This window comes from Engraulis encrasicolus, chromosome 3 (assembly GCF_034702125.1).
Source record: "Engraulis encrasicolus isolate BLACKSEA-1 chromosome 3, IST_EnEncr_1.0, whole genome shotgun sequence".
NCBI classification, from domain to species: Eukaryota; Metazoa; Chordata; class Actinopteri; order Clupeiformes; family Engraulidae; genus Engraulis; species Engraulis encrasicolus.
The window spans coordinates 8,983,848-9,006,347 of NC_085859.1; the positions used below are offsets into that span (position 1 = coordinate 8,983,848).

A 22,500-nucleotide genomic window follows, 5' to 3' on the forward strand; every position below is an offset into this window, starting at 1 on the left:
TGCGTGCGTGCGTGCGTGTGTGTGTGTGTGTGCGCGTTTGTGAGTGCGTGCGTGCGTGCGTGCGTGCGTGCGTGCGTGCATGCGTGCGTGTGTGTGTGTAAAAGTGGCCACAGGTGATTTACAGACAGTGCAGCACCTACCCTTCCAGCCAACACTGGCCCCCTGGCACGCACAGTACATCTCTACTGGACACACACACACACACACACACACACACACACACACACACACACACACACACACACACACACACACACACACACACACACACACACACACACACACACACACACACACACACACACACACACACACACACACACACTTTTTATTTTGTCTAGTGTCCAGTCTGAAGAAATGGGGGACTTCTATGCAGCCTGTTGGGAATGTCTGGCTGCAGAGGTGTCAAATATAAGAAGTAAAAGAAGTCCCTAAGTAACGGAGTACCCTTTAACCTGTTAAAACACGCCGTTATGAAATTTCTGACCGTGTCATAGTGCATTACTAAATGCCCTCTATTATGTCATATGTCATTTGGGTTGGGGAAGACATGGCCTAGTGGTTAGAGAGTTGGTCTTTCAATCCAGGGGTTGCAGGTTCAAATCCCCCCTGACCTCTCCCTACATCTCCATCCATGGCTGAAGTGCCCTTGAGCAAGGCACCTAACCCCACATTTCTCCAGGGCCTGTAACCAATACCCTGAAAAATAATAACTGTAAGTCGCTTTGAATAAAATGAAAGCGTCAGCTATGTGCAATGCAATGTAATGTAATGTCATAGTAGAGTGACACTGGTGGTATGCCGTGCATTATGGGCCTACTTTCTCTTACTTTAGTGTACCTGTCTTAAGATCTTTGGCTCAAAATGTCCTTTTTTGTATTTTGTCTTTTTTGTAGATTTTTTTTAAGGGGTCACTGGTACAGTGTTTGTTCCTCATTTGGTAGTAGGGTGTAAAGACTATGTAATTGTCATGTGTAGTGTATTTTACTCTGACTAGATGAACATTCAAAGATAAAAATAAATAAATAAATAAGATGAAGCTCTTGGGCGTGACTCAAATTGTTACGTCGGGGACCCGGGTTCAATTGCAGTCATTTCCCGAACCTCCCCCATTACTCTCTCGCAACTATTTACTGCCATCTCTTCATTTTCACTATCAAAATAAAGGCATAAAATAACCCAAAAAATACAGCCTTTGGCTACTCTGGCCTGAGGTGACTTCATATTGGCGAGATTTAGACATTTAGATTTGCATCCTCTTGCACGTTCACTTCACAACTACAGTAGCCAAGTGGAAATAAAGTAGATGAATTTAAAATTAAGTCTCAACACCAGTTATTTCCCTAATGACAGGATGGTGAAAGTTGAAGTTCAAGTGCTTTATTTGTCAGACACATTTTTACTATTGAGTTGAAACACTGTGTAATTATGACCCGTTTAAAACAAAAGAGAAATTGTCCCTTGACTGGGGGCGAGGTCTGCCAAATATGTGGCATTTCCAAGCGGAACGGAAATGATGAGCACATACCACAAGAGTTTATTTGCGGACATGATCAGTCCTTCATGATGAAAACATCCTTTGTTTTTGAGAGCTTTCTGGAATATCCCGGTGTATACACAGCAAGCTCCTTTACACCTCTTGAAGCTAAAGTGGATTAACCCCTTTGTGCAGAGCCTATTTTACAGTATAACCTTACTGTCACCAAAATTGTTATGACCAAGACTTAATCTGTTACTAAAGCCTCTCGGTAATGTCATAGCAATGTTGTTATTAGAGATGCACGGATCCTGATTTTTAGGATCCTGCCGGATACCGGATCCACTGCTTAAGATCCTGCCGGATCCGGAACCGGATACCGGATCCTACGAAAGGGTTGAAACACATAGCCAACTCGCACACGTGGGCCCTTTTTATTGCGTTAGCGCAAACTATTTTTAAGACTCATTGGCTTACTGCCACACTGCCTTCAACGGCCGCTTCCAAAGGGCTTTCACTCTATGCAGCGATTGGGGTTGTGAATGACTGACTGAAAAGCCAAGGCTACGTAAAAAGTAGAGATGCCCCAGATCCTGATTTTTAGGTAACTGCCGGATACCGGATCCACTGCTTAAGATCCTGCCGGATCCGGATAGTCTGAAAAACCCTATTATCCTGCCGGATCCGGAACCGGATCTTGGATCCTGTACATCTCTAGTTGTTATGATGTCATTGAGTCTCTTCAGCCATGAGTGAACACACCGATGGACCCATCTGTGCAAAGAGACTACATGGAACAGTCCACAATTTAGTTTGGATATATGCTAATTTTAGCCTAAGAAGTAATACATAAGTAATCTAAGTTATATCACCACTTACCTCCACCTGACATAACCCCACAATGTTCCAGGGGCTGTAACCAATACCCTGTGCTGTGTAAATGCTGCATAGTGTAAGTCATTTTGGATAGAAGCATTTGCTAAGTGTGCATGTGTTTCTTTGTCTTTCTGTTTAGTATGGTTTCAATTGTCTAGATATTTTCTTAGTACCCCTGCAGCTACTACATTTGTGTCTTTAGAAACCCTGTTTTAAATTGTGGGCAAAAAATAAAGAAGTAAAATGTGTGTGTGTGTGTGTGTGTGTGTGTGTGTGTGTGTGTGTGTGTGTGTGTGTGTGTGTGTGTGTGTGTGAGAGTGTGTGTGTGTGTGTGTGTGTGTGTGTGTGTGTGTGTGTGTGTGTGTGTGTGTGTGTGTGTGTGTGTGTGTGTGTGTGTGTTTCAGACGCTCTGCTTGCCGATCTGGAGTCCTCCACGGCGCACATCTCCCCTGGCCCCGCCTACATCTGCACTGACTCCGCCTACATCACCAAGAGCCCCGTCCACGTCCCCAAAAGCCCCTCCTCCTTCCTCATCGAGGAGACACCCTATTCGTTCCCCACCAGCGGCAGGAGCCTGCGTGATGAGGCCACGCCCCCTCCGGTGCCCCCTCCCCCCTCTGCTGAGGCGCTGAACGGAACCCTGCTCTGCCCCCCCGACTCACAACACTCGTCTCAACAGGTAGGATATATCTGGCCCAGGAGATGATGTTTTGTTTAGGTATAATAATAATAATAAAAATAATAATTGTATTTGTATAGCACTGTATCATACAAGGCATGCAACTCAAAGTGCTTACCAAATGGGAAAAAACATCATTGTTAGAGATGGATTTTAAAGGAGAGGTAGAGAGGAGAGGCAGAAACAGCAAGAAGGCAGAGGGAGAAGAGATAGACAGAGATTGAAGAGTCATAAAGTCGACGTAGGTTGGGACCAGGATTCTTAGAGGCGTAAGTGTGACGGAGGTCATCTTGCATCTGTTCACCCCCCTTGGGGATCGAACGGCGACCTCGTCAACTACAACGGTCTGGCAATTGGAGACACAGCACGATACCGCTGGGCCAAGAGACTAGTCTTGGCAGCTAGGAGTTGGCAAGGGTGAAAAGGTGGGTCTTCAGCTGCTTCTTGAAAGAGTCGATGGAGCTGGCTGATCGGATCTCGATGGGGAGGGCATTCCATCTCTTGGGCGCATAGTACACGAACGCGGTGTCGCCAATCTTCTTTTGCGGGGGGAGTCCTTAGCAGCTTGGCATAAGTGGACCTGAGAGCTCGAGCAGGGGAATAAAAAGAGAGCATGTCAGAGATGTAACTGGGGGCAAGTCCATTTAATGCTTTACATATTGTCAGCAGAATCTTAAAGTCAATTCTGTATGAGACAGGCAACCAGTGCAGGTCTGCCAAGACAGGAGTGATGTGCTCTCTCCTTCTGGTTCTTGTTAGGATTCTTGCCGCAGAATTTTGAATGAGTTGCAGTTTGTCAATTAACTTTTTTGGCAGGCCAGAGAAGAGAGCATTACAGTAGTCTAGCCTACTGGTGACAAAAGCATGAATACGTTTTTCAGCGTCTTGTCGGGGGGCCAAGCCGCGCACTTTGTTGGCATTTCTAAGATGGAAAAAAGTAAATTTTGTTATCTTGTTGATGTGAGGCTCAAAGCTCAAATCCGAGTCTAAGACCACACCTAGGCTAGTAACCTTATCTTTAATATGCATGCTTAGGTCAACTAGGCTTGAGTGGAATTTTGCATGTTTTTCCTTAGGGCCTATGAGCAGCACTTCTTTTATCCTCATTTAATCTTGCACTGGATCCAAGATTCGGTTCCGGATCCAGCAGGATAATAGGGGTTTTCACAGGGTCCGGGTCAAACAGGATCTTAAGCAGTGGATCCGGTATCCGGTAGGATTCTAAAAATCAGGATCTGGTGCATCTCTAGTTTTTACGTAGCCTATGCTTTTCAGTCAGTTTTTCACAACCCCAATCGATGCATGGAGTGAAAGCCCTTTGGAAGCGGCCGTTGGAGGCAATGTGGCAGTAAGCCAGTCTAAAAAATAGTTTGAGCCAACGTAATAAAAAGGGTCCACGTGTGTGAGTAGGCTATGTGTTTCAACCCTTTCGTAGGATCCGGTATCTGGTTCCGGATCTGGCAGGACCTTAAGCAGGATCCTAAAAATTAGGATCCGGTACATCTCTAGTTTTGTTATGTGTTATTTTGTCATATATTTTTCATATTTTGATTCTGGATGCCGTACTTTGTGAGGTCAGCTTTCCGAATTGATGAGGAATTAGAACGAATTAAATGAATGTAAATGCATTTAAAGTATTTAATACCGTTTATTTTTAATATAATAAAGCATAGCCATGGCCCGCGATGCCATTGTCAGAAAAAAATGACCTAGGTCCAATCTTAATTTTAGACCCCGGCAGTAGAGACATTGAAGTCACATAGAACTACTGTATGTCCATGACCATAACGCTTTTTCTGTTGACATAGAGCTATATCTGTTCACACAGAGGTGTTTCTATTCATGTGTGAAATGCAGGAGGCTATTTATGATTGTACGCCACTTCAGTTGATTGGCACTGAGGCTGGATGAAAGAGGCTCGGCTATGCTATGCTATGCTATGCTATGCTATGCTATGCTATGCTATGTATGGCCTGTCTCCATGAGGACAGTGTGTGTGTGCATGTTTGTGTGTGTGTGTGCGTGTTTGTGTGTGCATGTTTGTGTGTGTGTGCATGTTTGTGTGTATGTTTGTGTGTGTGTGCGTGTTTGTGTGTGTGTGTGTGTGTGTGTGTGTGTGTGTGTGTGTGTGTGTGTGTGTGTGTGTGTGTGTGTGTGTGTGTGTGTGTGTGTGTGTGTGTGTGTGTGTGTGTGTGTGTGTGTGTATGTGTGTTCAGGAGAAATAGAGAATTGACATTTAAGCACTGAAGCTGACGGACGGATGTTTATGCCTTGATCACACCAGTAGCGACCAATGTGAATGGAAGTCATTATTTCTCTATGGAGGGTGCAGGACCAGCGCTACCAGAGCGAATTCGCCAGGGGCAAAAGCGAACTGAGCGACCAGAGCGAATTTTAACGAATAAAGTCAAGCTTATCTTATGGTAATGAGCTATTGACGCGGTTCGGCAATAAACAATTGGAATGTCCACATCTCTGAATGTCCCAGGCTGTCAAGCCAGAGCTGTTATGTGATTAGCTAAACCAAAAATATCAATGTCGCGTCCAGAGCGAATACAGCCAATTTTCTTCTGCTACCTACGCTGCCAGGCAGCATAGTTGGTCTGAACGCAGCATTAGTCGTCAATCTTCATGCTGGCTCTCTTATTGTAATCAAATGACAAAATAGTAGATTGACCTCTCTCATTCTGCCCATGTGCCTCTCCCATTTTCTCTGTCATCCCCCCCCCCTCTCTCTCTCTCTCCCCCCTCTCTCTCACTCCCCCCCGCCCCTCTCTCTCTCTCTCTCCCTCTCCCCCCCCCCTCTCCCTCCCCCTCTCTCCCTCCCTCTCCCTCTCACTCTCCCCCCCCCCCCCCTCTCTCTAGTCTCTGGGTTCGGGTCCTAAGAGCAGCAGCTGGTCTCGGGGCAGCACTAGTCCTCAGTTGTCCAGCCTTTGCAACACAGAGGAGGACCACATCTACAGGTGAGGGTGTGTGTGTGTGTGTGTATGTGTGCGTGTGAGTGTGCGTGTGCGTGTGCGTGCATCTGTGTGTGTGTGTGCGTAGAGACAGATGTTTTGTGTTTGTTAATGTTACAATAATGCACTGGTATAAGTATGAAGTCTTTGCAATCCAAAATGATCTCCAGAATTCCGTGCTCCTGGACACCAAATTGTTTTCCGTGATGGAAACACAGAAGTACTCTCTCTATACTCCCACAGCTCTGTGTTTCCACTTGTGTTTTCTCAAGATTTTTATAGTTTCAACTATTTTTTCTCAAAAAAAACCTTTCTTACTGACAGGTTAGGGTTAGGGAATGTTTTGATCTGGACACAGCTAGTATTCTTTCATTCATTATATGAATTTGATAGCCTATCAACCAACTGGAAAAGGTATTTCTTTAATGACAGGTTAAAGGGCCGTACACACACATCGCTGCTATTTACTAGCTTCTCGCTTGCTCGCCTTCTCGCCTCTCTTTCATGGAACGTTCGCTGTAAGTTCCCGCGGCTTTAACTGCCAATGAATGGGCAAGAAGTACCGAACTCTGCCTTCCAATTGGTTACTCGCTTACTCACCTCGCTCATAAATATGTTCAACTCGGGATCCGCCCACATCGCATCGCTTGTACAGTACTTGCCTACTCGCCTGCTAGTCTCGCTGGAACACATTGACATTCTATTGAGTTCATTCGCTGAGCGAGTAACTAGCAGCGACGTGTGTGTACGGCCCTTAAGGTTAGGGAATGTTTTGGTCAGGACACAGCTTAAATTGCTATAGCATTATTTTGTTTAGGATTGGCATTAGGTATTTATGTTCTAATGATAGAGTTAACACAGTGCTGTGGTAATATAGAAAGCACTTCCTTGTGCCTACTTGGATCAAAATAAAATAAATTATGTGTGTGTGTGTGTGTGTGTGTGTGTGTGTGTGTGTGTGTGTGTGTGTGTGTGTGTGTGTGTGTGTGTGTGTGTGTGTGTGTGTGTGTGTGTGTGTGTGTGTGTGTGTGATTATGTGTTTATGTGTGTGTGTGTGTGTGTGTGTGTGTGTGTGTCTGCGTCCATGCGCACGTGTGTGTCTGTGTGTGTGTGTGTGTGTGTGTGTGTGTGTGTGTGTGTGTGTGTGTGTGTGTGCGTGTGTGTGTGTGTGTGTGTGTGTGTGTGTGTGTGTGTGTGTGTGTCTAGCTTCCCCAACAAGCAGAAGGCGTGTGTGTCTGGTGGGGGCATGGCGACTGCTCTGGGCTCCAACCTCTCGGAGCTGGACCGACTGCTGCTGGAACTCAACGCTGTGCAGAACACACCAGGCTTCCCCACCGACGGTAACACACACACACACACACACACACACACACACACACACACACACACACACACACACACACACACACACACACACACACACACACACACACACACACACACAAACACACACACACATAAGCACACGCACACTAGACTTCCTACACACACACAAGAACACACTGCCATTCCTACATGGACATGAATGCACAATTACACAAACAAACATGGCCGAGAGATAACGTGTGTGTGTGTGTGTGTGTGTCTGTTCCCCAGAGGAGGAGGCTCCTGCGGTGCCTGTGTGTACCCTGTACCCGGTGGGGGAGGGGCAGGGTCGCTCATCTCTCTCCCCACAGCACAACGGATCCAAAGGCAGCAGCCTCGACCACCTGCACTATGCTGTACCCTCCCCACTGTAAGTCACACACACACACACACACACACACACACACACACACACACACACACACACACACACACACACACACACACACACACACACACACACACACACACACACACACACACACAGACACACGCACGCATGCACACACACACACACACACATACACACGGTGTATACAAACACACAATTGCATTCCATACAGTCTTCATTTTGTGTTCCTGTGTGTGTTCCTGTGTGTGTCCGTGTGTGCGTGCATTCATGTGTGTGTGTGTGTGTGTGTGTGTGTGTGTGTGTGTGTGTGTGTGTGTGTGTGTGTGTGTGTGTGTGTGTGTCCACAGTGAGTTTACCGATGGCCAGTTGGACCCAGATCTTCAGCAGTCAGCCACTTCAGCAACACGAGAGCTAGACGAACTCATGGCCTGTCTCTCCGACTTCAAGGTGTGTGTGTGTGTCTCTCTCTCTGTTTTTATATGTGTGTGTGTGCGTGCGTGCATGCATGTGTATAAGTTTGTGTGTGTGTGTGTGTGTGTGTGTGTGTGTGTGTGTGTGTGTGTGTGTGTGTGTGTGTGTGTGTGTGTGTGTGTGTGTGTGTGTGTGTGTGTGTGTGTGTGTGTGTGTGTGTGTTCACTAGGGATGGCACAAACCGCACCGAAAACCGAAACCGTACAATTCACACACATACCGAACCGAACCGTGCAATCCATTGCAAACCGCAATTCATGTACTGCCCAGAAAAATATGTAAAACAGAGATTCTAGGAGTATCTTATCCAGTCTCTCTGATTAAAACATTAGCTTAAGACCAAATCAGAGGATGACACAATTAAAATCATACCATTTTCACATTATAAGCCTATACAAACCATATGTAGGATATTTAGTGATAAGTCCGATTCTATTAGCCAGTGCACCATTTATCATGAACTAAAAAAAAAAAGAACCGTAGAGAACCGAAAACTGTGACCTTCACACCGCGATATGAACNGAACCGTGAATTTTGTGAACCGTACCACCCCTAATGTGTGTGTGTGTGTGTGTGTGTGTACTGACAAGCATCAGGGACAATGGACAAGGAAACAGCGTCAGGGAAACAAAACGGGCTCAAAGGGGCATGGAACTGATAATAAAGATTCTATCAAGATTCTATCAGCAGCAAAAATATGGGTTCCTCATAAAAGATGTTTTACTTGTTTAGGAGTCTAACACAAGTGACAAAAGTTATTCATATGAACATGCAACTTATGGGAACTAATTAGGCAAGGAATTACAAGGAATACACCTCTGGATTTTTGTATAACATCCTATGAGAAGATCTGGGACTGTTAGGCTATCTGGCTAACAGAAACAACAGCCAATTTAACCCACAGCAAACTTGTGAGTATAGATGGGTTTCTCTTTTACAAACATTTTCGATGTGAGGAGGTACAAGAGGCTAAGCAGCCAATCGCGTGAGGGCATTTTTTGAGTGACAGCAGTGTCCGCCAGGGATTGTTTACGGTGCCGAGAAACGGGAAACCCATGCACATGTATGTGACATTTCAATATGTACATCAATATACCATGACACACCTTTGCATCATGGCACAAACGACAAAGCTACAAAGCTTTTTACAATTATTAGTAGCCTCTCGTAAAGTATCATGATATGAAGTGTTAGTGCTTCCAAGCATCATCATTATTACATAGAAACATTTTTAAATGATTAGTATCCTCTTGTATCCTATTCTATGTGTAAACTATCATAGTTTTTATTCATAAAATTTACAATATTGGCAAATGTGAAATCATGGGTTGTATCAAATCGTAGGTCAAACAACGTGATATGAACCGAATCGTGAGCTTAGCGTATCATTCCATCCCTAGTGCCTTGAGATGCTTGCTTCAGGTCTTGACGTGTGTCTTCAGACTGCACCCCCCTTCTAGACGCTCTACACTACACTACTTTTCTTAACTTTTCATAACATCTGTGTCATCTACTAATCTATGAACCTTCAATATTTCAGTTTATGATTCTCTCCATTCTTTACTTCCTCTTTGCACTCCCCATCCCCTACTTTTCTCCTACTTCTACTCCTACTACTTCTCTTCATCTTCTCCATCATTTCATCACTTCTTTTTTTCATCTGCTTTTCTCATTCCCTTCTTCCCCATTTACTCTCTGTCATCCCTTCCTCCTGTCCCCTGGCTTTCTTTCTTCTCCTCCTCTTCTCCTTCTCTTCCTTGTCCTCTTCTTCTTCCTCTCCTCTCATCCTCTTCTCTCCTATTCTCTTCTTCCCCTCCTCTCCTCTTCCTTTTCCTACTCTTCTCCTGTTCTCTTTCTCTCCTGTTCTCTTCCTCCTCTTCCTCTCCTCCTCTTCTCTTCCTCCTGTCCTCTGGCTGTCCTCCTTATACTCCTTTTTCTCCTCTCCTCTTCCTCCTCTCCTCCTCCTCCTCTTCCTCTTCATCTGTCCATCCTGCAGCCCAGTTCTCAGGGCTCCTCCGAGCCTCCTCCTCCGCCGTCCGTTCTGAAACCCTCTTGTCCTCCAGCTATCCCATCATCCCCTGCTGCTGCGCCCGTGTTCTCCTCCTCCTCCGCCTCCTCCTCCTCCAGCCTGCCCCCCCTCCTGTCCTGCGACTCCCCCCTGCCCAACATGGCTGCTGCTCCTCCTGCAGGAGGTGGAGGAGGAGGTGATGCCTCTCTGGAGCTCCATATAGAGGAGGATGGTTCCGACAGATCCTCCTCCCTGCTGCACGCCTCCCAGGCCCCCAGCACCTCCCTCCTGAAGCCCAGCTCCATGCTCTCCCTGTCGGCCACCTCCACCACCTCCACCTCCTCCACCACCGCCTCCTCCTCCCTCAGCCCCCCGAGCTCCGGCTCCCCGTCCACCTCTCCCTCCAGCTCCCGCCTCTCCCCCGACACCATCATCGACGTGTCGGCCTCCATGCTTAGCTCGCGCACTGACCCCCTGGTGGTGATCACCCAGCCCGCCGGCTCCGGCTCCTCCCTGACCCTCAACCGCACCCTCACCCCCGGCAGCGCCAGCCCCCACACCCCTCCATCCAAAACCAACACCCCCCCCCCGGTCTCCTCCAGCTCCCATCTGAAGCAGGAACCCCTCCTCCTCAGCTCTCTCCCCGCGCTCAGCCTCTCCCCGCCGCTGTCCTCCTCTTCCACCTCCTTGAAGAAGGAGGCCTCCCCTCCTTCCCCCGCCTCCTCCATCACCCACACCCCCAGCCCCAACCCTCTGTCCTCCTCCTCCACCTCTCTGAAGAAGCCTTCACCTCCCCCCTCTGAGAGACGAAGCCCAGTGATCCTCTCCGCTGTCAATGGATTCTCCACCGACTCATCTCATCACCCCTTCTCCTCCTCCTCCTCCTCCTCTTCCTTCCCCTCACCCAAAAAAACCCTCTCACCCTCGACCTTCAGGTCTCCCATCTCCTCCTCCACCTCCTCTTCCACGCCTCCCCAGGTCTCCGCTGCTCCTGCGGTTCCTGAGTCTCCTTTCCAGCTTCCCTCGCTGTCAGCTCCTCCAGTCCACTCTTCTTACTCACTCCCCTCTGCTCCTAAAAGCTCCAGCCTCCCGGAGGCCACCCCACCTCAATCTCAGCCTCAGCCCCAGCCAGCTGCACCCTCGCTGGGCTACACTGACCCTGAGCCCTCCCTGGACGAGGCTCTGGACAAACTGCTAGCCATGAGCTTCTCTACGCCTCCCCCACAGCATCAACAAGAGAAAGCTGTGAACGCCGGGCTATTTTCAGCCACACGTGCCCCTCTGGGCGTCTCGGAACTGCCCCTCGGCGCCCGGCAGGAAGTGCTGGAGGAACCCATCCAGGCGCTGGACCGCCGCGACGTGAGGCCCGACACGATGCAGAGCTGGGCGACGGGACCGCCGGACGACGGCGACACCACGGACGGGGACGGCACGCTGGACTACCAGTCGGACGGGCGCAGCGAGCTGGACTGGGCGGAGATGGATCTGAAGATGGCGTACGAGGGCGAGGGCGGCGAGGGCACCATGACGCCCATGACGGAGGCCAGCTGGATGGACGAGTCGCTGACGCCCTACTCCTCGTGCCCCGGCACGCCCGACACCCAGATGCTGGACCTGGGCGTGATGGGCATGGTGACGCCACTCAGCGTCGACCGCGTCTCCGCCTCTGGACACGTACGCATCATCAACGACATCATTAGCAACACGCGTTGGCATGGCAATGCAGAGTGTGGCACTGGTTTGGCACAGCATACCATTGCAGCATGGTACACCAGTGGATAGCATGGTGCAGATAAGGACAGCTCAGCACTGCATAACACGGCACTGAAAAGCATGGCACAGCATAGTGCAGATTGGACCAGCACAGCTTTGCTGCTCAGCATTGGATACCACAGCACTAAATAGCATGGCACTAGACTGGCAAGGCACTGGATAACACAGCACTGAATAACGTGGCACTGGATTGGCATGGCACTGAATGGAAAAGCAAAACATTACCACACAGCACTGGAAAGCACAGCGTTGATTTGCGCAGCACTGCTGCATGGCACACCACTGGATAACATGGCACTAGACTGGCATACCACGGCACTGAATAGCATGGCACGTGATGGTATAGCACTGCATTGCCACAGAGCATTGGATGACATTGCACTGAATAACATGGCACTGGACTAGCAAGGCGATGAATAGCATGGCACTAAAGGGAAAAGCAAAACAGTGCCACACAGCACTGGAAAGCATGGCGCTGATTGGTGCTGCACAGCTGCATGGCACAATTTGGAACAACTAAATTCAGCACATCACAATACAACAAAAATCAGTATATTACTGCACTCCTGACATGGCACAAAACAGTATTGTACAGCATAGCACAGCATATAGCATTACACAGAGTGGAACGGTATAGTCCAGTACAGCATAGCATAGCATACAGTATCACAGCATGAGGCAGCATAACACAAAACAGTATAGCAAGACACAGCATAGCTCAGCTCAGTTCTGCTCTGCTCTGCTTAGCATGATGGGTTGCAGAACAACATTACAGTGTGAAATGTGTGGATCTGTGTGTCTCCAAGGATGGCCTGCATGGTTTAGCATATCCTAAGGGAGTGTTCACTGCTGTGTGCCTGTATGGCCTATGTGGCTACAGATTTCAATATCTATTGATGTTCTGTTTGTGTTGCCACTGCGTCAGTGCACTGATAGGTGCCATGCTGCATTACTTGTGCTGGAATGTGTTGTGCTTTTATTGGCTGATGCTTGAAGTGCAATTGACTAATTGGCTTGTTGTGTCTGAATTGAATTGAACGTCTTTGGAGTGAAATGCACTTTGTTTTGTGCTGATGTGAAGTGCCTCTTGATTGGTTAGTGCTGTTGTGTAGTGTGCTGTGATTGGTTGGTGCTGATGTGTAGTGTGTTATGATTGGCCCGCCTGCTTTGGATTGGAGTGCCCGGTGACTGACCCCTGCTGCAGTGCACTGGACTGGACTGACACCTGAATTCTAGGCTACGCTAAGCTACGCTGCAGCTGCCATGAGTTAGTTATACCCCTCTGACGTGGATGTCTACCCCCCCCCTGCCCCAACTTCATGCCCTACCCCCCTACCCCTCATCCCTTACCCCTACTCCCCCTTTCCCTTACTCACCCCTAATGCCCTCCCCACCTCTGACACGAACGTCTACCCTCCCCTCCCCTCCTCCTCTCATCCCTTCCCCACCCCCAATGCCCCCCTTCCCCTGCCCTAACATGGGTCCCTCACACTCACCCCCCCACCTTCCCCACCCCAAAATCTAACATCCTCCACCCCTCAACCCCTGCCCCCCCGAGCAGCTGAAGCAGGTGATCCGCCGCACCAAGGAGACGACCAACGTGCACCCCATGTACCGCGACATGCACCCAGGGGGGCCCGGGGGGCCGGGGGGCCCGCGCCGCAAGATGGGCCCCCTGCTGTTCCACAAGAGCTCGTCTCAGGACCGGCTCATCGAGGAGCTGCAGGGCCGGCTGGGCATCAGCCGCAAGGAGCGGGCCAAGAAGCAGCCCGACGACTGGCTCACCGAGGGGGTGATCGTGTCCAACAACCCCAAGCGAGACCGCGACCGCAACGGACACGAGGTGGATAAGGTAGCAGAATAAGAGAAAGGAAGGGGAGGGAGAGAAGGGGAGAGATGTAGGGAGAGAGAGAGAGAAAGAGAAGAAGAAAGATAGAGAGAGAGAGAGAGAGAGAGAGAGAGAGATGTAGAGAGAGAGAGAGGCTCACTGAGGGGGTGATTGTGTCCAACAACCCCAAACGCGACCGCGACCGCAACGGCCACGAAGTGGATAAGGTAGCAGAAGAAAGAGAGCCAGAGAGGGGGTGGAGACAGAAAAAGGTAGATGGGGAGGGTAGGAAGAAGAGAGAGAGAGAGAGAAGGGGAGGAAGAAGAAGAGAAAGAGACAGAGAGCTGACCGAGAGAGCCATTGACTCCAACAACCCCAAATGCTCTAGGCTAGGGACAAGGTAGCAGAGAAAAGGATAAAGCGTCTAGGGTCAATGAAAGAAAGAGTGTGTGCATCTGCACTTTACAACTTGGCACAACATTATCATTGACCTTATGTAGCATAGGTTAGGGGAAATGTAATTTGATAATTAGTGATTTGAGGTGGCCACACCACTGGTACAGTAGCACATGCTATTTCACAGCGGTTACACCGCATCGCTACAATTGGTGTCAGGATGGAGATGTTTTACCATACAAGCATGCAGGGGTGTGAGCCATTGAAGGGATGCCAGGATGAGGTGAACCTAGATAGGTGCGAGGTAGGGACCCCAGTGATGATGGGTGAGGCATAGCATGTAAGTAGTAAAGGGTCCTCTTTCCAAAGGGAAAGAAATTGAAGTCTGATGGTGTGGCCATCACTAGTATTGAAGGTGAACTCCGGTAGCTGTGGCATGCCCATGTGCTTGGCCCTTTGGTGTAGAGATCAGAGTACACCTTTTGCTTCCCAGAAGGGCCGAGTTCGAAGTCGGGGCAAGGCAGCTCTGCACCCCTCTGCTTACCTTATCATGCAGAAAATCCATTCACTCTAATTCCACGCGTTTCTAATGTCTTGCTTGTTCATGACATCATGACATCATGTTTTACTTTCTGTTCTTCCTGCCTCACTCTTCTGTTGCCTGTCTCCTTTTCTGGTTGTGTTATTCCTCTTCCTTCTCCTCCTCTCCTCTCGTCTGTCGTCTTCCTCTTACTTCTTCTCCTCTCCATCCTCCTTTCTTTGCTCTTCCCTCCTTCTCTCCTCTTTCTGCTCCTCTCCTCCTCCTCTCCTCTTCTCTCCCCATCCTACTCCTTTCCTCCTCCACTCCTCTCTTCTCCTTCCTCCTCTCTTCTTTCTCCTCCTTATCCTCCTCTCTCCTCTCCTTCCTCCTCTCTCCTCTCCTTCCTCCTCTCTTCACCTCCTCCTCTCCTCCTCCTCTTCCTCCTCTAGATTATCATTCCTCCTGAGTCTCCTATTCCTCAGCGGAAGGTCATCCCTGCCCCCATCTCCCCTCCCGTTGTCCGCCGTGAGGAGCCCAAAAGGCCTCCCCCAGTTAAGGAGGTTCCCCCTCCTCTGCCACCTCCTCCTCCACGCGTCCCCTCCCCTCCGCCACCTCCACCCCCTCAGCAACGCGCTCCCACTCCCCCTCCAGAGAAACCCCCCGTGAAAAAAGAGGAGCCCCCCTCCACTCCTCGTGTCCAGCCAAGACCTCCGTCCCCTCCGTCTCCCTCTCCCTCCCCCACGCCCGCCCCTGTCGTCCTGACTCCCCCGATCATCACCCCTGCCCCTGTTGTCATAGAGACCCCCATCCCCAAACCTTCCCCGCGGCCCCTTCCTCCCGTCCAGGCCCCGGCACCGGCACCAGTTCCGCAACCTCCACCCGTGGTGGCGCCCACCCCTCCCAGCCCGCCTGCCCCAAAAGAGGTGGTGTCGGTGGGCTGCCAGACGGAGTACGACCCCCTGTTCCCCCCCATGCAGGCCTGGGGCTCAGTTAAGACCTCCTGCCTGCCACAGCATGCCTGCCTCTTGACTGCTCAGCATGTCTAAAGCTGCGTGTACTTAAGTGCAGTGTGACGGAAACGGAGACGTGTAAAAGAAATTGGAAAAATTCGCACACCGTTGCTGCTCATCGATTTATTCACCACAACATTTCGACCAACGGTTTGAAACCTTGTGTTGAATAGATTGGTGAGCAGCAACAGTGTGCGGATTCTTCTTTAAAGCTGCGTGTACAGCAAAACGACCTGCGCTACCCAGGTAGTCGAGGTCGCTGTTGAAGTTTTGCCATGAATTTGCTTTATTCGTTCTGGACGTGACATTGACATGCTTGGTTTAACTTATCGCATGACAACTCTGCCTTGACAGCCTGGGACATTTGGAGATATGAACATTTCAACTGGGTTTCACCAAACCGCATCATTGCTTATTTCCATAATATTAGCTTGACTTTAATCGCTGAAATTCACTCCGGTTGCTCAGGTCGCTTTGCTCGCGGCGGATTTGCCTTCGATAGGGAAATAGTGTCTTCCGTTGCTCAGGTAGCGCAGGTTGCTCTTAATGTACACATACACGTAGCAGCATAGTTCGGCGTAGAACGTTAGTAACCCCCCCAAACTGGAGTGTTGACTGGCAGGTGGCGGGTTCAAGCCCAGAGTGGCGCACTGGTGCAGATGACCTCAGTTACATATGAGCTGTGGCAGCCAGTGACAACACCAGTATATGGGCAACCTGGATTAATTAGGTCACAATACAGTCTCAGTATTTAAATGCATTTAGTATGTAAGTAGTACAGTGGTGGACGAAGTACACCAGTTATGTACTTGAGTAAAAGTACAGTTACCTTGCATCGAAAACTACTCAAGTAAAAGTAAAAGTATTCACCTCACTTTTTTACTTGAGTAGAAGTACAAAAGTATCTGCCGTCAAAAATACTTAAGTATTAAAAGTAAAAAGTAAAAACTTAAAAATGAAGCCTTTGGTGCAATTTTAATGTTTAAGTGTTGTAGTTTGGTCATATCTAATTAAATATCCTCTTATTTGCATAGGCTATACCAACATGTTAGAACTAGACCATAACAGGCCTCAGAAACACTGTGGAGTAAGTCCATGGATGTTATAGCATCAGAAGTTAATTTTTACCTCTCTAAACATTTAATACTGACCCTAACATGCCCAATAGAACACATGAAAGGACCATTAATATTAAGAATGATTAGGCTGAAATTGATTATATGCCTATTAGAACAACTACTACAATACCCCAGCCATAGGCCTACAGTCCAGTATAGGCCTACTTATTTGTGACAGCAAGGAGTTAAGAGTATAGAGTACTTAATGTTTATTTTTTGTTATAATTATGGTTTTGATAAACCTCTTCTTCTTATTATTATTATTGTTGTTGTTGTTGTTGTTGTTGTTGTTGTTGTTGTTGTTGTTATGTAGTGTTTGGTTATGTTGAGGTTGGCTTAGGCCTACAGTATGTATGGACAAACAGACTTCTTGCGATTAAGCTACCTTTAAAGATAGGAACATCTTAAAATAGGCTACTTGTAATGGTCTCTATTTGCTAGATGCCAATGATTTGCAATAGCCTACTTGATACAACTTAATTGGAACACTTATCTGTCTGATCATGAAAAAGCCTTTTGTGCCTGTGCACATCACTGGGCCAATATTTAGCCAAAGTCCATTTTTTCTATTTTTTTTACGTTGTTACTGTTGTTTGTTACAACCTCGCTTTGGTGGTATTGCCAGTGCTTTTAGCCTGTGACTTGACTTTAGGGAAAGGATACATGTTGCAAAGATGTTGCATGCAGCCTCACTTTGCAACATGTGGTGGCCAAGGCAATCCTCATGTAAGGATTCAAAATAACCCTTTACACAAGCCTCTTTTCCAAAATGTTGAAGCAAATCATCTTTTTGGTGACAGGAGAGTCTATTAGACAAGTAATTGATATCCCCAACTTCTTCAGAAAATACTGCAATGTATTGAGGGGAAAGAAGGCTATCACGGAGTTGTGCGCCTGGATGGTTTGGAATAAGCAGCATCTTTAGGCAACCTGTGTAGGCTATACTTGACTCAAGAAACCAACACGCTACATTGTAAGCCACAACACAGATATAGCACAGTAAGTCAAATAATCAGTTAATTAAGTATCAATTCGCTGATTATTCAGTTCAAACGCGAAGCCTATCTAACAAATTTCGTCTTGGTGTCAGACGAGTGCAGCCTGCGAGCTAAACCTCTCCCCCTCACACAACGAACGATGTGCAGATTAATACACTCCAACAACGTTACTGTCGCCTGCTTTATTGTTTTGTTGTGCTTTCCGCATGTTACTAGTAAGTACCGTTTCTTCTTATTTCAATTCATCTCGCAAGTCGCAACAGTGGACACATCAGTGGTATGGTTCTCCTTTCCTTCTAAAACTAATTCTGTACAGTAGAGCTTGTCACGTGACACATTACAACCAATCACAATGCCGAATCTCTGAGTCTGCCAATCGGATTCAGTTTCAATTTCTTCACACCAGCGTGAAGATTTCATTTCACCAGGGCATTGAAAATTAATTAATTCACCTGCCGTATATCGCCTTAAATAAAAAAGGAACGAGTAAGGAACGAGTGTTTCTGTAAATGTAACGAAGTGAAAGTACTAAATTTCTCTTTGAAATGTAGTGAAGTAAAAGTATAAAGTCTTACCAAATAAAAATACTTGAGTAAAGTATGAAAGTATGAAAATGTTACTTAAGTACAGTAACGAATTACATTTACTTCGTTACTGTCCACCACTGAAGTAGTATTAAAGTATTTAAAACGGACTGGCTTTACCTATCCAGTTCAACCAGGTGGAATTGCCTTGTTGAATTGTTGAATGATCGCCTGTCAATCACCCATCAATCTACAGTACATAGAAGAGTCAAGACAGACTAAGCTACTTAGCAGTGACTAGACCCAGGGATGACCAGAGCACTCTGCATACTTTTAGAGGTTTTTGACTTTGAGGAAGATGCAGGTGTGCCTAAACGTCAGTCACTTTGTGCACCAAAATAAAAGCCCTCTAAAAGTATCCTGAGTACTCTGGTAATCCCTGGGTCTAGTCACTAAGATGTCTTGACTCTGCTGTCCTCGACTGTGAGCGTCACAAGGGCTGAAGCGCAGACATCCTTTCTCTAACTACATGTGATGGTGTTCAGCACGATGCTGCCAATACATTTGATAGTGTTGAGTGTTTAGTACATGAAAAGGAAGACAGGAGTCGCACACTGAACCTGAATGCAAAATCAAAAACTGTATTAAACAAAGCCAAAAAAAGTAAATAAAACCGACAGACAGGGGACAAACGTTTCAGGTCTAGCCCTGGGAACTGGGAACACTGATGATGGGCTGGGACCCGAGACGTTTGTCCCCTGTCTGTCGGTTTTATTTACTTTTTTCCGGCTTTGTTTAATACAGTTCTTGATTCTGCATTCAGCTCCAGTGTGCGACTCCTTTCTTCCTTTTCATTATACTGCTCTTGGAATAACGCACCGAGCGATACGCACAGGATTCAGTGTTCCACCATTGCTATTCAGTGTTTAGTACATGCACATGTTTGCCATGGGCCAGTGCACATGTTGATCATGACAGACAAAAACACAACACTGTACTGAAAGTGAAAGTTATGTTACTGACTTGTTTGACTTTGATGATGATTTGTGTGGATTTCATGCCATATAGCTTTTAGGCCAGTCAATGTAAACACAATCACACCCCCAAATGCTGGAGGTGAAGACTGCTAGTGTGTGTGTGTGTGTGTGTGTGTGTGTGTGTGTGTGTGTGTGTGTGTGTGTGTGTGTGTGTGTGTGTGTGTGTGTTGTGTGTGTGTGTGTGTGTGTGTGTGTGTGTGCGTGCGTGCGTGCGTGCGTGCGTATGCGTGTGTATGCGTGTGTGTGTGTGCATGCAACGTAGGGATGCAATGGTTTTTTTGGATTTTATCCCTATCCATGATTTGCCTGGTTGTACCGAACCTTGCTTGACTGTATTGCAGATGGCTTGTGGTTCTATGCACTGCTACATCTCTATGTGTGTGTGTTTGTGTGTGCATACGTGTGTTTTGTGTGTGTGTGCGTGTGTGTTTGTGTATTGTGTGTGTGTGTGCGTACGCACAGGTTTGTGGGCTTACTATTCTCTGACTTTTGGTGCCTTGTTGTGTGCACTGCAGATTATGTCTCAGGGCAGGGGCTGTAATCTACATGGCAATAAGCTGGTGTGTGTGTGTCTGTGTGTGTGTGTGCGTGCGTGCCTGCGTGTATGTGTGTGTGAGTGCATGTGTGCAATTGTGTGTGTGTGTGTGCGTGCGCGCGTGCGTACGTGTGTGCGTGCGTGCGTGCTCGTGCGTACGTGCATGTGTGTGTGCGTGCGTGCGCGCGTGCGTACGTGTGTGCGTGCGTGTGTGTGTGTGTGTGTGCGTGTGCGTGTGTGTGTGTGTTTACTACAGATCATGTCTCAGGGGAAGGGCAGTAACCTGCAGCAGGGCAATAAGCTGGACTCCATGCTGGGCAGCCTGCAGTCCGACCTCAACAAGCTGGGGGTGCACACTGTTGCCAAGGGCACCTGCGGAGCCTGCTGCAAGCCCATCATCGGCCAGGTGAGGGCGCCAAAGTCAACAACACACACACAGTCCAAAACATGTTCATGGTAGAGGAAATCTGAGGCATTCGAGTTTGGAATTGTTATACCTTATTAGAGATGCACAGTATCCAAGATCCGGTTCCGGATCCGTCAGGATAATAGGGGTTTTTACAGGATCCGGATCCGGCAGGATCTTAAGCAGTGGATCCGGTATCCGGCAGTTACCAAAAAATCAGGATCTGGTGCATCTCTAGCCTAGGTCTTTCATAACCCCAATTACTGCATGGAGTGAAAGCCCTTTGGAAGCGGCCAGTGCAGGCAGTGTAGCAGTAAGCCAAATGAGTCTTAAAAATAATTTGCGCCAACGTAATAAAAAGGGCCCACATGTGCGAGTTGGCTAAGTGTTTAAACCCTTTCGTAGGATCCGGTTCCGGATCCGGCAGGATCTTAAGCAGTGGATCCGTTATCCGGCAGGATCCTAAAAATCAGGATCCGGTGCATCTCTATACCTTATGCAACTTTATACAACAACATAGTATAAATATTGTAACCTTGAGTACCTCAGATTTCTTCTACCATAAACAAGTTTGAGAGCCCCTACACTGATGATCACCAAGGAAAAATATGTCCTGTTTGTGTTTTGATACCAAGTCCAAAACAGTTGAAGTTCCTGTTTTTACCTCAAGAGACATTACATTACATTTGTCAGACACTGTTATCCGAAAAGACGTGCAATAAAGATGTCAACATATTCATAGAGAAAGTATATTGTTTTAGAACGGTTTTAAATGAATGTATGTACTGTATTGTTTTTAAACTGCTGACAATCAATTCACATCCTTTCGGTCAGCTTATATGGCCTTGTGGTTGACTAAACAATGAACCGGTTCAATGTAGTACAGAAGAAATTCTGCAATTTCAACTATATTCTCAAATGTGTGTGTGATTATCTGTGTGTGTATATATCTCCGTATGCATGTGTGTGTGTGTGTGTGTGTGTGTGTGTGTGTGTGTGTGTGTGTCTGTCTGTCTGTCTGTCTGTGTCTGTGTGTGTGTCTCCACGTGTGTGTGTCTCCGCGTGTGTATGTGTCTCTATATGCATCTGTGCATGTGTGTGTGTGTGTCCTGCAGCTGGTGACAGCCATGGGCCGCACGTGGCACCCGGAACACTTCGTCTGCACCCACTGCCAGGAGGAGATCGGATCCAGAAACTTCTTTGAGCGTGACGGGCTGCCGTACTGCGAACGAGACTACCACCACCTCTTCTCACCGCGCTGCCACTACTGCAACGGACCCATACTGGATGTAAGCAGAACACAGACACAGACACAGACACAGACACACACACACACACACGCACACGCACACCCACACCCACACGCACACACACACGTGTATTTGTTTGATTATTTCAAATTTTCCCTTAGAGACTGGCCCACAATTTAGAAGGAGCGGCTCAGCATAACTGTGGCATTGAGGTGGGGATCAGGGCTGGTCTGGGCATCTGGCATAGCGAGCACTTCCCGATGGGCCCCGCATCCTCGTGGGCGCCTATTTTCTGAAAATAGGGGCCCATGAGGGTGCTGGGCCCACCGATGAGGCAGTTCTGCACCGCTGGTAATTATGAGGGGGCCCTTTAAGCCAAAAGTGCTCGGGCCCTATTTCTCCAGCCCTGGGAATCCCGGGCTGGTTTTTGGTGTCACAAACACCCTCACAGACCAAGGCACCAATATACACATGTAATGTCTATTGGGTAACAATACTTTATTGTGTAACAATGACTTTATCATTGACATTTGGTTATGACAAAGTCAGCCCAAGCAATGTCAACTTTTCATGACAATAAAACATTAATGACACTGACACCATGTTTATGATTTATCCATAACTGGGTCATGACACTGTTTTGACACTATTATGACACTATTATGTCGTTTGTGTGACGCCAACGTCAAGTTAAGTGTAATGTCTTTTGTGTATGTGTGTGTGTGTTGCAGAAAGTGGTGACGGCGATGGATCAGACGTGGCATCCAGAGCATTTCTTCTGTGGCCACTGTGGATCATTCTTCGGGCCAGAGGGTCAGCATCCACCTCTCCTACTCTCCTCTACTTCTCTTCTCTTCTCTTCTCTTCTCTTCTCTTCTCTTCGCTTCTCTTCTCTTCTCTTAGCTTCACTTTTCTTCTCA

General features: G+C 47.8%; 1 protein-coding gene across 1 annotated transcript in view; it reads left to right on the forward strand.

Moving 5' to 3' along the window:
* LOC134446512 (mucin-5AC-like) overlaps positions 1–22,500 on the forward strand; it is a 63,822-nt gene that overhangs the window by 39,298 nt on the left and 2,024 nt on the right. Inside the window, exons 2-13 of the mRNA XM_063195878.1 lie at positions 2,758–3,032; positions 5,898–5,995; positions 7,196–7,329; positions 7,559–7,724; positions 8,054–8,153; positions 10,174–11,859; positions 13,520–13,810; positions 15,152–15,397; positions 15,548–15,691; positions 20,181–20,330; positions 21,446–21,619; positions 22,312–22,393. Coding sequence (XP_063051948.1) covers positions 2,758–3,032; positions 5,898–5,995; positions 7,196–7,329; positions 7,559–7,724; positions 8,054–8,153; positions 10,174–11,859; positions 13,520–13,810; positions 15,152–15,397; positions 15,548–15,691; positions 20,181–20,330; positions 21,446–21,619; positions 22,312–22,393 — 3,546 coding nt within the window. The remainder of the gene's footprint in view (positions 1–2,757; positions 3,033–5,897; positions 5,996–7,195; positions 7,330–7,558; positions 7,725–8,053; positions 8,154–10,173; positions 11,860–13,519; positions 13,811–15,151; positions 15,398–15,547; positions 15,692–20,180; positions 20,331–21,445; positions 21,620–22,311; positions 22,394–22,500) is intronic.